Source organism: Bufo gargarizans, chromosome 4 (genome assembly GCF_014858855.1).
Source record: "Bufo gargarizans isolate SCDJY-AF-19 chromosome 4, ASM1485885v1, whole genome shotgun sequence".
Classification (NCBI taxonomy): Eukaryota; Metazoa; Chordata; class Amphibia; order Anura; family Bufonidae; genus Bufo; species Bufo gargarizans.
This window is the reverse complement of record NC_058083.1, coordinates 188,422,375-188,438,930: the sequence shown is the minus strand read 5'-3', so window position 1 is coordinate 188,438,930 and position 16,556 is coordinate 188,422,375. Positions and strand designations below refer to the sequence as shown.

Here is a 16,556-nt window from a genome sequence, read left to right as displayed (position 1 = left end):
TTCGCTCAGAGTTCAATCTGGGGTGCCATTTGCATTTTAGATACACTCTGGTGTTCCAGATCAATGTACCCCCCCAGGGGTTAATATCCACGCGTGGCTGAGAGACTGGACACTGACACAGAAGTTGGTCAAAGCAATCTCTAACTTTTAATTACATGGGGGTAAGCGTATATACATTTTCAGAAGAGGGCAGTCCTCACTGAGGCTAAAACATTGTTTCATTGGTCAAAAAGGAAGAAGAGATAAGAGAGAGGAGATAGCACCCTGGCTTCTGCGCACTGTGCACTACTTTGGAATGTGAACTAATGTAAACATCTGGTTACCATCGCCATTTTGTAATGGAGTTTATTCTAACAAGAATACTGCCTACATCATATGTGACACTTCAAAGAGGTGCTTCTCTATAGGCAGTGAATAATATATACATATCATCAAGCCATATGATTGGCCTACGCATTCCACCACACTCTGTAGAAAGATGACACCTGTAGAAAGATGAGAAATCAGACACTTCCCACAGCACAGCTCTTTGCCCCCCTCTCTCTCCTCTCCAGTCTTGAAACAAAGAGGGGGGTGGGTGGGCACTTGGAAGTAGAAAAAGTTAACTCATTACAATCCTAGATATACAAAATATAGAATAAAATTCACACATCTTTAACACAACCATTGACGCCGTGTGCTCCTGCTCTCAGCAGGATTCCAGGCCTGAATACCACGGACCGCTCACAGCCGTGAAACATGGCTGTGTGCATTCAGCCTTAGGCCTCATGCACACGACAGTTTATTTTCACGGTCCGCAAAAACGGGGTCCTACTGGTAAGTGACAGTTCTTTAGCAATGCGCCGCACAGACCTGTCACTTACCAGTAGGTGGAGCTCCCGGCCGGACACGAACATCGCAGCAGCAAGCAGGTAACTATGAATCTTCTACTATTGTACTATTGCTAAGTAACCATGGCAACCAGGACTGCAGTAGCGTCCTGGTTGCCATGGTTACCGATCGGAGCCCCAGCGATTAAACTGGGACTCCGATCGGAACTCCGCTGCCACCAATGATCGGGGGAGGGGGGGGAGATGGGAGGCCGCACACTGGCCACCAATGTTGTTACTGTTATAGAGGGAGGGGGGCCGTTGGGGGGCGCACACTGTGCCACCAACGATTTATTACAATAGAGGGAGGGAGGGGGGGCGACGGGGGGCGCACACTGTGCCACCAACGATTTATTACAATAGAGGGAGGGAGGGGGGGCGCACACTGGCCACCAACGATTTATTACAATAGAGGGAGGAAGGGGGGGGCCCGATGGGGGGCGCACACTGGCCACCAAGCTATTATTACAATAGAGGGAGGGAGGGGGGGCCGCACTGGCCACCAATGATATTCAAACTGGGGAGGGGGGGGTCTGCCCCTGCTGCCTGGCAGCCCTGAGCTCTTACAGGGGGATATGATAGTACAATTAACCCCTTCAGGTGCCGCACCTGAAGGGGTTAATTGTGCTGATCACGGCCCCCTGTAAGAGATCGGGTGCTGCCAGGCAGCAGGGGGCAGTCTTGTACACAGTTTGTAGTGTATTCTAACTAGAAGCGTCCCCATCACCATGGGAACGCTTCTGTGTTAGAATATACTGTCGGATATGAGTTTTCACAAAGTGAAAACTTAGATCTGAAAAAGCTTTTATGCAGACGGATCTTCGGATCCGTCTGTATGAAAGCAACCTACGGCCACGGATCACGGACACGGATGCCAATCTTGTGTGCATCCGTGTTCTTTCACGGACCCATTGACTTGAATGGGTCCGTGAACCGTTGTTCTCCGTCAAAAAAATAGGACAGGTCATATTTTTTTGACGGACAGGATACACGGATCACGGCCTCGGCTGCAAAACGGTGCATTTTCCGATTTTTCCATGGACCCATTGAAAGTCAAAAAAACTGAAAACGGCACAACGGCCACGGATGCACACAACGGTCGTGTGCATAAGGCCTTACAATGCGTTTTTCACTGAAGCCCCATTCACTTCTATGTGGCCAGGGCTGTGTGAAAAATGAGAGAAAACTGATCCGTCCCCATTGACTTGCATTGTGGGTCATGATGGATCTGTTTTGCTCCGTATCCCGTGACTGAAAGCAAACCGCAGCATGCTGCTCTCCGGTATGAGAACGAAACGGAAGGTGAAGGTTGATGTTCCTGGAGGGATACACCAAATGGAAAAGGATTTAGGAAAACTAGAGGAATGGTTGATAAGTGCAAGATAATGCACCTGGGGCGTAAAAACCCAAGAGCAGAATATAAAATCAGTGATACAGTCCTAACCTCAGTATCTGAGGAAAGGGATTTAGGGGTCATTATTTCAGAAGACTTAAAGGTAGGCAGACAATGTCATAGAGCAGCAGGAAATGCTAGCAGAATGCTTGGGTGTATAGGGAGAGGCATTACCAGTAGAAAGAGGGAGGTGCTCATGCCGCTCTACAGAGCACTAGTGAGACCTCATTTGGAGTATTGTGCGCAGTACTGGAGACCATATCTCCAGAAGGATATTGATACTTTGGAGAGAGTTCAGAGAAGAGCTACTAAACTGGTACATGGATTGCAGGATAAAACTTACCAGGAAAGATTAAAGGACCTTAACATGTATAGCTTGGAAGAAAGACGAGACAGAGGGGATATGATAGAAACTTTTAAATACATAAAGGGAATCAACAAGGTAAAAGTAGAGAGAATATTTAACCACTTAAGGACCACAGGTTTATACCCCCCTAGTGACCAGGCCCTTTTTTACAAATCGGCACTCCACAACTTTAGCGGTTTATTGCTCGGTCATGCAACTTACCACCCAAATGAATTTTACCTCCTTTTCTTCTCACTAATAGAGCTTTCATTTGGTGGTATTTAATTGCCGCTGACATTTTTACTTTTTTTGTTATTAATCGAAATTTAACTATTTTTTTGCAAAAAAATGACATTTTTCACTTTCAGCTGTAAAATTTTGCAAAAAAAACGACATCCATATATACATTTTTCGCCAAATTTATTGTTCTACATGTCCTTGATAAAAAAAAAATGTTTGGGCAAAAAAAAAAAATGGTTTGGGTAAAAGTTATAGCATTTACAAACTATGGTACAAAAATGTGAATTTCCGCTTTTTGAAACAGCTCTGACTTTCTGAGCACCTGTCATGATTCCTGAGGTTCTACAATGCCCAAACAGTAGAAAACCCCCACAAATGACCCCATTTCGGAAAGTAGACACCCTAAGGTATTCGCTGATGGGCATAGTGAGTTCATAGAACTTTTTATTTTTTGTCACAAGTTAGCGGAAAATGATGATGATTTTATTTTTTTTATTTTTTCTTACAAAGTCTCATATTCCACTAACTTGCGACAAAAAATAAAAAATTCTAAAAACCTGCCATGCCCCTCACGGAATACCTTGGGGTGTCTTCTTTCCAAAATGGGGTCACTTGTGGGGTAGTTATACTGCCCTGGCAATTTAGGGGCCCAAATGTGTGAGAAGAACTTTGCAATCAAAATGTGTAAAAAATGACCGGTGAAATCCAAAAGGTGCACTTTGGAATATGTGCCCCTTTGCCCACCTTGGCAGCAAAAAAGTGTGACACATCTGGTATCGCCGTACTTAGGAGAAGTTGGGGAATGTGTTTTGGGGTGTCATTTTACATATACCCATGCTGGGTGAGAAAAATATCTTGGTCAAATGCCAACTTTGTATAAAAAAATGGGAAAAGTTGTCTTTTGCCAAGATATTTCTCACATATTTCTGGGCAAAGGGGCACATATTCCAAAGTGCACCTTTCAGATTTTGCAGGCCATTTTTTACACATTTTGATTGCAAGGTACTTCTCACACATTTGGGCCCCTAAATTGCCAGGGCAGTATAACTACGCCACAAGTGACCCCATTTTGGAAAGAAGACACCCCAAGGTATTCCGTGAGGGGCATGGCGAGTTCCTAGAATTTTTTATTTTTTGTCACAAGTTAGCGGAAAATGATGATTTTTTTTTCTTTTCTCTTTTTTCCTTACAAAGTCTCATATTCCACTAACTTGCGACAAAAAATAAAAAATTCTAGGAACTCGCCATGCCCCTCACGGAATACCTTGGGGTGTCTTCTTTCCAAAATGGGGTCACTTGTGGCGTAGTTATACTGCCCTGGCAATTTAGGGGCCCAAATGTGTGAGAAGAACTTTGCAATCAAAATGTGTAAGAAATGACCGGTGAAATCCGAAAGGTGCACTTTGGAATATGTGCCCCTTTGCCCACCTTGGCATCAAAAAAGTGTCACACATCTGGTATCGCCGTACTCAGGAGAAGTTGGGGAATGTGTTTTGGGGTGTCATTTTACATATACCCATGCTGGGTGAGAGAAATATCTTGGCAAAAGACAACTTTTCCCATTTTTTTATACAAAGTTGGCATTTGACCAAGATATTTTTCTCACCCAGCATGGGTATATGTAAAATGACACCCCAAAACACATTCCCCAACTTCTCCTGAGTACGGCGATACCAGATGTGTCACACTTTTTTGCTGCCAAGGTGGGCAAAGGGGCACATATTCCAAAGTGCACCTTTCGGATTTTGCAGGGCATTTTTTACACATTTTGATTGCAAAGTTCTTCTCACACATTTGGGCCCCTAAATTGCCAGGGCAGTATAACTACGCCACAAGTGACCCCATTTTGGAAAGAAGACACCCCAAGGTATTCCGTGAGGGGCATGGCGAGTTCCTAGAATTTTTTATTTTTTGTCGCAAGTTAGTGGAATATGAGACTTTGTAAGGAAAAAAGAAAAAAAAAGAAAAATCATCATTTTCCGCTAACTTGTGACAAAAAATAAAAAATTCTAGGAACTCGCCGTGCCCCTCACGGAATACCTTGGGGTGTCTTCTTTCCAAAATGGGGTCACTTGTGGCGTAGTTATACTGCCCTGGCAATTTAGGGGCCCAAATGTGTAAGAAGTACCTTGCAATCAAAATGTGTAAAAAATGGCCTGCGAAATCCGAAAGGTGCACTTTGGAATATGTGCCCCTTTGCCCACCTTGGCTGCAAAAAAGTGTCACACATCTGGTATCGCCGTACTCAGGAGAAGTTGGGCAATGTGTTTTGGGGTGTCATTTTACATATACCCATGCTGGGTGAGAGAAATATCTTGGCAAAAGACAACTTTTCCCATTTTTTTATACAAAGTTGGCATTTGACCAAGATATTTTTCTCACCCAGCATGGGTATATGTAAAATGACACCCCAAAACACATTCCCCAACTTCTCCTGAGTACGGCGATACCACATGTGTGACACTTTTTTGCAGCCTAGATGCGCAAAGGGGCTCAAATTCCTTTTAGGAGGGCATTTTTTGACATTTGGATCCCAGACTTCTTCTCACACTTTCGGGCCCCTAAAAAGCCAGGGCAGTATAAATACCCCACATGTGACCCCACTTTGGAAAGAAGACACCCCAAGGTATTCAATGAGGGGCATGGCGAGTTCCTAGAATTTTTTTTTTTTTTGCATAAGTTAGCGGATATTGATTTTTTTTTGTTTTTTTCTCACAAAGTCTCACTTTCCGCTAACTTAGGACAAAAATTTCAATCTTTCATGGACTCAATATGCCCCTCACGGAATACCTTGGGGTGTCTTCTTTCCGAAATGGGGTCACATGTGGGGTATTTATACTGCCCTGGCTTTTTAGGGGCCCTAAAGCGTGAGAAGAAGTCTGGAATATAAATGTCTAAAAATGTTTACGCATTTGGATTCCGTGAGGGGTATGGTGCGTCCATGTGAGATTTTATTTTTTGACACAAGTTAGTGGAATATGAGACTTAGTAAGAAAAAACAAAAACAAAAACAAACAAAAAATTTCCGCTAACTTGTGCCAAAAAAAATGTCTGAATGGAGCCTTACCAGGGGGGGGGGGGTGATCAATGACAGGGGGGTGATCAATGACAGGGGGGTGATCACCCATATAGACTCCCTGATCACCCCCCTGTCATTGATCACCCCCCCTGTAAGGCTCCATTCAGACATCCGCATGATTTTTTACGGATCCATGGATACATGTATCGGATCCACAGAACGCATGCGGACGTCTGAATGGAGCCTTACAGGGGGGTTATCAATGACAGGGGGTGATCAGGGTAATCAGGGTGATCACCCCCCTGTCACTGATCACCCCCCCTGTAAGGCTCCATTCAGACATCCGCATGATTTTTTACGGATCCATGGATACATGTATCGGATCCACAAAACGCATGCGGACGTCTGAATGGAGCCTTACAGGGGGGTTATCAATGACAGGGGGTGATCAGGGTAATCAGGGTGATCACCCCCCTGTCACTGATCACCCCCCCTGTAAGGCTCCATTCAGACATCCGCATGATTTTTTACGGATCCATGGATACATGGATCGGATCCACAAAACGCATGCGGACGTCTGAATGGAGCCTTACAGGGGGGTTATCAATGACAGGGGGTGATCAGGGTAATCAGGGTGATCACCCCCCTGTCACTGATCACCCCCCCTGTAAGGCTCCATTCAGACATCCGCATGATTTTTTATGGATCCATGGATACATGGATCGGATCCACAAAACGCATGCGGACGTCTGAATGGAGCCTTACAGGGGGGTTATCAATGACAGGGGGTGATCAGGGTAATCACCCCCCTGTCACTGATCACCCCCCCTGTAAGGCTCCATTCAGACATCCGCATGATTTTTTACGGATCCATGGATCGGATCCACAAAACGCATGCGGACGTCTGTATGGAGCCTTACAGGGGGGTTATCAATGACAGGGGGGTGATCAGGGAGTGTATATGGGTGATCACCCGCCTGTCATTGATCACCCCCTGTAAGGCTCCATTCAGACGTCCGCATGTGTTTTGCGGATCCGATCCATGTATCCATGGATCCGTAAAAATCATGCGGACGTCTGAATGGAGCCTTACAGGGGAGTGATCAATGACAGGGGGGTGATCAATGACAGGGGGTGATCAGGGAGTGTATATGGGTGATCACCCGCCTGTCATTGATCACCCCCCTGTAAGGCTCCATTCAGACGTCCGTATGCTTTTTGCGGATCCGATCCATGTATCCGTAAAAATCATACGGACGTCTGAACGGAGCCTGACAGGGGGGTGATCAATGACAGGGCGGTGATCAATGACAGGGGGGTGATCAGGGAGTTTATATGGGGTGATCATGGGTGATCAGGGGTTTATAAGGGGTTAATAAGTGACGGGGGGGGGGGTGTAGTGTAGTGTAGTGTAGTGTGGTGTTTGGTGCGACTGTACTGACCTACCTGAGTCCTCTGGTGGTCGATCCTAACAAAAGGGACCACCAGAGGACCAGGTAGGAGGTATATTAGACGCTGTTATGAAAACAGCGTCTAATATACCTGTTAGGGGTTAAAAAATTCGGATCTCCAGCCTGCCAGCAAACGATCGCCGCTGGCATGCTGGAGATCCACTCGCTTACCTTACGTTCCTGTGAGCGCGCGCGCCTGTGTGCGCGCGTTCACAGGAAATCTCGCGTCTCGCGAGATGACGCCTATTGGCGTTAGTGTGACCTGGGAGAGCCGCCGCGATGACGCCCTTCGGCGTTAGCGTGGCGGCAAGCGGTTAAAAGAAGAAAAACTGCTACAAGAGGACATAGTTTTAAATTAGAGGGGCAAAGGTTTAAAAGTATTATCAGGAAGTATTACTTTACTGAGAGAGTAGTGGATGCATGGAATAGCCTTCCTGCAGAAGTGGTAGCTGCAAATACAGTGGAGGAGTTTAAGCATGCATGGGATAGGCATAAGGCCATCCTTCATATAAGATAGGGCCAGGGGCTATCCATAGTATTTAGTATATTGGGCAGACTAGATGGGCCAAATAGTTCATATCTGACGACACATTCTATGTTTCTATGAGAAAGTAGCCTTAGGCCCCTTTCACACGGGTGAGTTTTCCGTACTTTCTAATGGCACCATTTAATATTGCATACAAAGTATTGGGAAGCTGGAAAAAATTACAAATTGAGAAGGAATTGTAAAAAAAAAAAACTCATTCTCTGGGTCAGTACAAGTACAGCAATAGCACATTTATTTAGTTTTTCTTGTATTTTAATAATGAAAAAAATATATAATATTCTGCGTTTTTCACGCAACGTAGGCCCAATAGAAATGAATGGGGCTGTGTGAAAATCGCATTGCATCTGCAAGCAATTTTCACGCATGTTTGCTAGGAGATGATAGGGATGAGCAACCCGGACCTATTAAAGTAAATTCACTGTATTATTTTTCCCTTATAACATGGTTATATGGGAAAATAACAGCATTTTTAATACAAAATGCTTACTAAAATGTGGATCGAGGGGTTAAAAAAAAAAAATAAATTGCTCACCTCATCCACTTGATGATCGCGCAGTCGGCATAGTCGTCTTTCTTCTTCTTTTAAGGACCTGCAAAGTGGATGAGGTGAGCTAATTTTTTTTTATTTTTTAACCCCTCGATCCACATTTTAGTAAGCATTCTGTATTAAGAATGCTATTATTTTCCCTTATAGCCATGTTAAAAGGGAAAATAATAAAATGAATAGAATACCTAACCCAAACCCGAACTTCAGTGAAGCAGTCCGGGTCTGGGTACAATATTCAGTATTTTCTCACGCGCGTGCAAAACGCATTGCACTCGCGCGGAAAAAACTGAACATCAGAACGCAATCGCAGTCAAAACTGACTGCAATTGCGTGTCTCCTCGCGCGGTTTTCCCGCAATGCACACACGACGCATCCGGCGCAAATCCGGGATGCCCGTGTGAAAGAGGCCTTAGGGAACTTTTACTCTAGCGTTTTTATTTTCCGGTGTTGAGTTCCGTCACAGGAGCTCAATACCGGAAAAAAATGATCAGATTTATCCTAATGCATTCTGAATGGAGAGCATTCCGTACAGTATGCATCAGTTAAGTCCCTCTTACGTTTTTTGGCCGGAGAAAATACTGCAGCATGCATTTCCATTTAAATATATTAGTGCCGGATCCGGCATTAAGTGATCCGGCAAAACGGATCCGGTTTTATGGTCTGCGCATGCGCAGACTTTTAAAAATGCAAAAATAAATAAATACCGGATCCGTTTTTCCGAATGACACCGGAGAGACGGATCCGGTATTTCAATGCATTTGTAAGATGGATCCGCATCCGGATCTGTCTAACAAATGCCATCTGTTTGCGTCAGAATTGCCGGATCGGGCAGGCAGTTTCAGCGACAGAACTGCCTGCCGGAATCCTCTGCTGCAAATGTGAAAGTACCCTTAAACAGTTATGGCCAGTTCGCCGTGTTCGCCAGTGAACACATGTGGGCTGCCATCTTAACTCACAAGTTCGGCGATGCACAGGTAAGTCACCGGGAGCAGGCAGTTCCGAGAACAGCCCGATGAAGGCCGGTGACCGCATTTATTTCAGACCGGCTCGCGCACAGGCACTTACCTGTGCATCGCCGGACTTGTGAGTTAAGATGGCAGCCCGCATGTGTTTGCGGGCGAACACGGCAAACTGGCCATCACTGCCCTTAAATACAAAAGGACAACCTGCACCTCCCAGACCAACCAGGTTAATGAGGACTTGACAATCCCAGCATTAATTAAAGCTGGAAGCATCATTATGTACCTGGCTGGTGGCTGTAAGAAGGACGGCTCCTTGAGCATCAGCTCACTTGTAGAGTCTATGGCAAGTCTGTCCTTGCCAGCTGCTAGTCCACATAGAGTTTATTTTCTGGAGCACAGACCTCCCAATATGTGGCAAATCTATGTGTATGGCTAGATCCAGACTGGTGTAAGAAACACCTTGAGCTGTGTGTGCAAGTGCGCTGATAAGCAGGTAAATCAAACTTATCTTTATTTTAATGATAAAGATGTAAAGTTTTTTTTTTATCTAGTGAAAAGTTCAAAGTAGGTATGATGACATTTAATTTAGTATTTTATGTGTTTTCTAGCTTTCTTTACGTTATGGTTATAGTGGCCTGTCCCCTCTGCGCTTTAGTGCCAACGGGAATAAGTACAAAGAGAATAAGACTAACAGCCTGTCAAAATTCATCAATCTTGAAAGAACCGATCAAGCGAGTCAAAGGCGACATGGGCATAATAATAGAAAAGAACATAAACAAGACAAAAAAGGGATAAAACACAATAAAGAAAAGAGTGGGCAGAAATATCCACATCAAGACTCTTTAGAAGAAAACAACAAAAATGAAGTCACTCCTGCTCCTCCTCTGCACCTAACTACACCAGCCATTCAAATGCCTGCTGTCCTTAAAGTACCTGATGTGTCCAACAGTCAGGAAACTTCACCAAATACTAATAAAACATCTGTACTAGATTTTCCAGGACGTCCCACTGATGTTGTCCCAAGATGTCCTGGAACAGTGTGGCAGCCAAAAAGCCCGATTCCTAGCATTCCTACAGCTAAAACATATAGCAATGGTGATTTAACTCCACCAAATCAAGTTATACAAAAAAATTAGCTCATCACCTCAGATTAAAACCCATTTTTTTAATGATGAAAATAAAAAAATGAGTTAAATAAAAAATAAAAATGTTTCAACATGCATGCAAGCAGAAATGTTATCTGTATTACTGTCACTTTTATAGTTTGAAAATATGCTTACAAAAGTAAAGTTTGCTTATTGCGTACCACAGTGCTTCACCCACATTGTGTTACCAGAATTGTATTTATTTCAGGTACTTATAGCGCCAGGCTCGGACTGGCCCACAGGGGTACAGATGAATCCCCCGGTGGGCCCCTGAGCAAGGTGGGTCGCTAGTCTCCCACCCCCTGCACATGTGACACATGACACAGTAGACTTACTGTACTACTTACATATATTCATTGTACAGCACCTCAACCAGACCATGTTCAAGAAACTCCTCAGTTTATCAGAGCTGAGAGGACTTCTAGGTATAGAGGAAAGCTGCCAGTATCCTCTGGTGATTAGTTTTGGATGCGGTAAATGAGTTTTTTTTACCGCCTCCAAAACGCAACATGACTGTGATGTGGCATCACCCTAATATGATCTCATCCAGCATTTCTGTCAAGGTGTAAGAGCCTATATTTCTAGCAAATAGTGATCACTTTTTCTAGCATTATAGCTAGAGATGAGCGAATTTCCGCTTATGAAAATCGTTTACACTTCGTTTGGTGGTAAAAGGTGAATTGCGTTATGGATTCCGTTACCATGGACCATAACGCAATTTTATGACGGAATGTATAATGGAATGCCTTTAAAGACATTCCGTTATTCATTCCGTCATGATAGAAGTCTATGGGCTGCAAAACGGATCTGTCCCGTTTCCATTATGCAGGAGAGGACTCCCCTGCATAACGGAAATGGGATGGATCCGTTTTGTAGCCCATAGACTTCTATTATGACGGAATAAATAAAGGAATGCCTCTAAAGGCATTCCGTCATAGAATTGCGTTATGGTCCGTGGTAACGAAATCCATAATGCAATTCACCTTTTACCACCAAACGAAGTGTGAATGAATTTCAAAATATGAAACTCGCTCATCTCTAATTATAGCATTAAAAAGGATTAGCCAATTTAGCCAATTTTCAATCTACTGCTCAAATGACCCATTGTCATACCCTGCTCAGGTTATGTGCTGAGGTCTGCCAGGTTAGCAGCACGTGTGTAGCCCTTTGTTTTGGAGTGGAGCTGTATCCGCCTCCCTTCAGGTGCACTGGGTGGGGTCATTGGTATGAGTTTAAATTACGCCCACTCCCAGTGTCCTGTGTGGGTTATAGCTTCTGTCTTGCTCAGCGGAAGGAAGGAAGGATTTGCTGTTCCTGCTCAGTAACAAGATAAGTTGGTTTTGTTTTTCTTGTGGTTTTCTGTCTAGGCTGTTAGAGAGACGCCTGCCCCCTCCAGGTCCTGAAGGAGCAGACTGCCTCTTTCCCCCCTTTCACCATCTTAGGGATTTTAGGGAATCTTCAGCCTAGGCACGGGGACACGTTTATTCCCACCTTTAAGGTCTGAACGTGGGCATAGAAGCCTAGGGAGAGCTGGTAGGGATTTGTCAGGAGGTGACCTTTTTCCCCAGCTTCTGGGCTAGACACTTGTTTTGTGGTCTTCTGTGTATCTTGTATCCTGTCCAGCGTGACATTATAACCCGCCAAAACTTAGACTGCCATTTCTCAGCAGCCTTGAGATGGAGTCAATTGATTCGTTGGTTGATCGCATGCAGGAATTAACTTGGGAGGTAGCTGACCTCCGCAATGCTGTTGTACTTTGTCAGAATTTTCTGCTTCATGGCTCTGCTTGTGGGAGTCAGTCCAACCTTGAACCTAAGGTTGCTCTTCCAGATCGGTTTTCAGGGGGTGTGGATGACTTTATCCGCCTTAGGAAGTCATGCAAGCTGTATTTTCAGCTGCGGCCGTCTTCATCTGGTGATGAGAGTCAGAGAGTAGGGATAATCATTTCCCTGCTTAAAGGGGACGCGCAGTCCTGGGCCTTTTCTCTGCCGACCGGTTCTCTGGGCCTCCAGTCGGTGGATGAATTTTTTAAAGCCTTGGGATTAATTTATGATGACCCAGATCGGGTCTCGATTGCGGAATCTAAGTTGCGTACTTTATTACAAGGAGAACATACTGCAGAGGCATATTGTGTTGAGTTTAGGAGATGGGCTATGGAGTCTGGGTGGAATGACCCCGCGCTTCGTAGTCAGTTTTGTCAGGGGTTGTCTGAGAGATTGAAAGATGCCCTCGCTTTTCATGAGCATCCGGATACATTGGAGAATGCTATGTCTTTGGCAGTACGGTTATATAGATGCATTAGAGAGAGGATTAAGGCCCCCTCCACATGAGGGATCCCTTCTGTGAGTGGTTTCGTCTCACCAGTTCCCCAGAGTATTATGACATGTAATTCTGGGGTAGGGGAGGAACCCATGCAGCTGGGTCAGGTGTCGTTCCGTTCTGGTAATAGGAACTTTAGGAGGTTGCATAAGCTATGTTATTACTGTGGAAAAAGTGGTCATTTTGTTTATGCTTGTCCTTTTGTTAAATCGCAGATTGATGATAAAGAACCAAAAAGAGGTTTACTTAAAGAGGAAAAAAAAAAAACATCCTTGACTCTTGGTAGTGTGAATAGGGGTGCCGGAGCAAGCAAGTATGCAATCTCCCTGCAATACTAGTTTTCTCCTTCCAGCTATGGTGGCGCTAGACGCAAGAAATTTTAATTTTGAAGTATTCATTGATTGTGGTGCTGGGGTAAACCTCATTGATTATCTTTTTCTTCAAAATCTGGGCCTAAGTACTTGCACCTTAGAAAAAGAGATTCCGGTGTTTGCAATTGATTCTTCCCCTCTTTCTCAAAGGAGTCTCACTCATATTGCTCATGGTATTCAGTTAAGGGTGGGTGATTCACATGTTGAGATCATGTCTTGTTTTGTCATGAAGGACTTGCCCACTCCTATGGTCTTAGGTTTACCGTGGTTGACAAAACATAACCCAACAATTGATTGGCAGGCAAGGCAGATCATTGGTTGGAGTGAATTTTGTTCGGACAATTGTCTTGGTGCATCTATTTCTGGGGTGTCTACTATGGTTTTACCTCAGTATCTCTCAGATTTTGCGGATGTATTTTTGGAGGGTGGGGCTCAGGAATTGCCTCCTCATCGTGAATATGATTGTCCAGTTAATCTCATCCCAGGGGCTAAGTTGCCAAAGTCTCGGCTATTCAATCTTTCTCAACCCAAAAGAGAGGTCATGCGGAAGTATATTGCCGAGAGTTTGGCAAAGGGTCATATTATGCCATCTAAATCTCCAGGGGCAGTTGGTTTTTTCTTTGTTAAGAAAAAGGATGGATCGCTCAGATTGAACCGCATTACGGTCAGTGATCCGTATCCCCTTCCTTTGATCTCTGAACTTTTTGATCAAATTGTTATAGCCAAGGTGTTCTCCAAGTTAGATTTAAGAGGGGCCTACAATCTGATCAGAATCAAGGAGGGGGATGAGTGGAAAACGGCCTTCAACACACACGAGGGTCATTTCGAGAATTTGGTTATGCCTTTTGGGTTAACAAACGCGCCAGCGGTGTTCCAGCGATTCGTCAATTACCTTTTCCATCATTTTGTGGGAAGGTTTGTTGTAATTTATTTGGATGACATTCTAATTTACTCTCCTGATCTGAAGACTCATCAGGATCACGTGAGACAGGTTTTGTTGATCCTTCGGGAGAAAAAATTGTATGCTAGATTGGAGAAATGTGTGTTTTCTGTTCAGGAGCTTCCGTTTCTGGGTTATCTGCTTTCTGACTCTGGTTTTCGTATGGATCCCGAAAAGGTCCGGGCATTCTGGAATGGGACCGACCGGAGAATCAGAAAGCTTTGATGCAGATTTTGGGGTTTACCAATTATTATAGAAAATTTATCTTGAACTACTCTACCATTGTAAAACCCCTGACCGATAGGACTAAGAAAGGCGTCGACTTCTCTGTCTGGTCAGATGAGGCATTACAGGCCTTTTCGGCTATTAAAGGGGTTGTCCGAGTTATGAAAAAAAATAATATAGCACTGAAAATCTGATATATAACTGAGCTAAGCAAGTTTTATGCAAAAAAATATATATATTTTTCCTCATTTCCCTGGTTCTTTTCTGGCCCTTTGTTTACATGCAATAAAAACAATCACTGCCCCTCCCCCTGCTCTGCTAAGGAAGTGAATACAAGTGCTGCCCTGAGTGACATGTCTGCCTGCTGGGAGACACTGCAGCATGTTGTATGTGTAGGACTATATGTCCCAGCTGTATAATGACACTGCTAATACACACAGAATCTTCCCCCTACCTTTTTGTGTAATGCTCTCTCTAGTATGTCAGCTCCAGTGCCCAGCATTGTCTTCTCGATCACTGCCTGCAGAGCTGTGCAGCTGAAGGGGTTAAGAATCCTAGCAGAGAGTAGACGGCAGTAAAGAGGCCAGCACAGTGACGTCTCGTTTACAGGCTTGTAAACGACCTTTATCAGAGCAGGGAGAGAAGCTGACATCACAGGTCATGTGACCCTCAGTGAAATCTGAGAAACCAGCCATTGGAGATAAAGTGAGTGAATTGGAAAGCTGTTACATTTGCTTAGTTATGAACATAAAGAACAAAAAAATAACTCGGATAACCCCTTTAAGGAATGTTTTGCGTCTGCTCCCATTCTGATGCAGCCCGATGTGTCTCAACCATTCGTGGGGAGGGTGGATGCATCAGAGGTGGGGGTTGGAGCAGTGTTGTTGCAGGGTTCATCTCCTGGCAAGTGGCATCCATGTGCTTTTTTTTTCCAAGAAGCTCTCGGTCGCCGAGTAGGAATTATGATGTAGGAGATAGGGTAATTGCTGGCCATCAAATTGGCCTTTGAGGAATAGTGCCACTCGGTTGGAGGGGGCGTCTCATCCCGTTACGGTATATACTGATCATAAGAACTTGGCTTACCTGCAATCTGCCAAGCGTCTGAATCCTAGACAGGCTAGATGGTCACTGTTCTTTACTAGGTTCAACTCTGTGGTTACTTTTCGCCCAGGGGTTAAAAATATCAAGGCAGATGCATTGTCTCGCAGTTTTCCTGGGGGAAGTGATTCAGAAGATCCTGCTCCGATTTTGGCTGATGGGGTGGTTGTCTCTGCTCTGTACCGCGAGTTGGAGATGGAGGTGTTGGGAGCCCAGGAGGAGGCTCCCGTTTCTTGTCCCCCAGGTAGGTTGTTTGTCCCTGCTGGATTGCGATACAAGGTATTCAAGGAACATCACGATACTGTCCTTGCGGGACATCCTGGGGGCAAGTCCACCTTTGATTTGATTTCCTGGAGGTTCCGGTGGCCCGGGTTACGTAAGAGTGTTGAGGATTACGTAGTGGCCTGTAAGACCTGTGCTCGGTCAAAGGTTGCTCACACTCGACCTTCTGGTTCACTTCTTCCTTTGTCTATTCCATCTCGTCCTTGGACACACTTGTCTATGGACTTTATTACTGATCTGCAGAGTTCCTCTGGGAAAACAGTGATTTTAGTTGTTGTTGACCGTTTCAGTAAAATGGCTCACTTTGTATCGTTAGCTAGTCTGCCTAATGGCAAGACTTTTGCTCAGGTTTTTGTGGATAACATCGTGAAATTACATGGCATTCCTTCGGGATGTGGTTTCTGATAGGGGCACGCAGTTTGTTTCCAGGTTTTGGAGGGCGTTCTGCTCTCGTATTGGTATTCAACTTTCGTTCTCATCGGCTTTTCATCCTGCAGTCGAATGGACAGACAGAGCGTACTAATCAAAACCTGGAGACCTACGTACTTGAGGTGCTTTGTGGCTGAAAACCAGGAGGACTGGTCCTCATTCTTTTCACTAGCAGAATTTGCTTTGAATAACAGTAGGCAGGAGTCCACGGGTAAGTCACCTTTTTTTTGGCGCATACGGTTTTCATCCTCAGTTTGGTACCTTTTCTGGGAATAGTTCCTCTGGGATGCCAGAGGAGGAGAGATTTTCTTCTACATTGTCTTCTATCTGGCGGAAGATTCAAGTGAGTTTAGAGATGATGGGTGAGAGGTAT

General features: G+C 44.6%; 1 protein-coding gene across 1 annotated transcript in view; it reads left to right on the top strand.

Annotated features, from left to right (window-relative positions):
* Window positions 1-10,698, top strand: part of LOC122936091 (T-kininogen 1-like) — a 120,507-nt gene extending 109,809 nt beyond the window's left edge. Inside the window, exon 10 of the mRNA XM_044292105.1 lies at window positions 9,983-10,698. Coding sequence (XP_044148040.1) covers window positions 9,983-10,510 — 528 coding nt within the window. The 3' untranslated portion in view covers window positions 10,511-10,698. The remainder of the gene's footprint in view (window positions 1-9,982) is intronic.
* The last annotated feature ends 5,858 nt before the right edge of the window (window positions 10,699-16,556 follow it).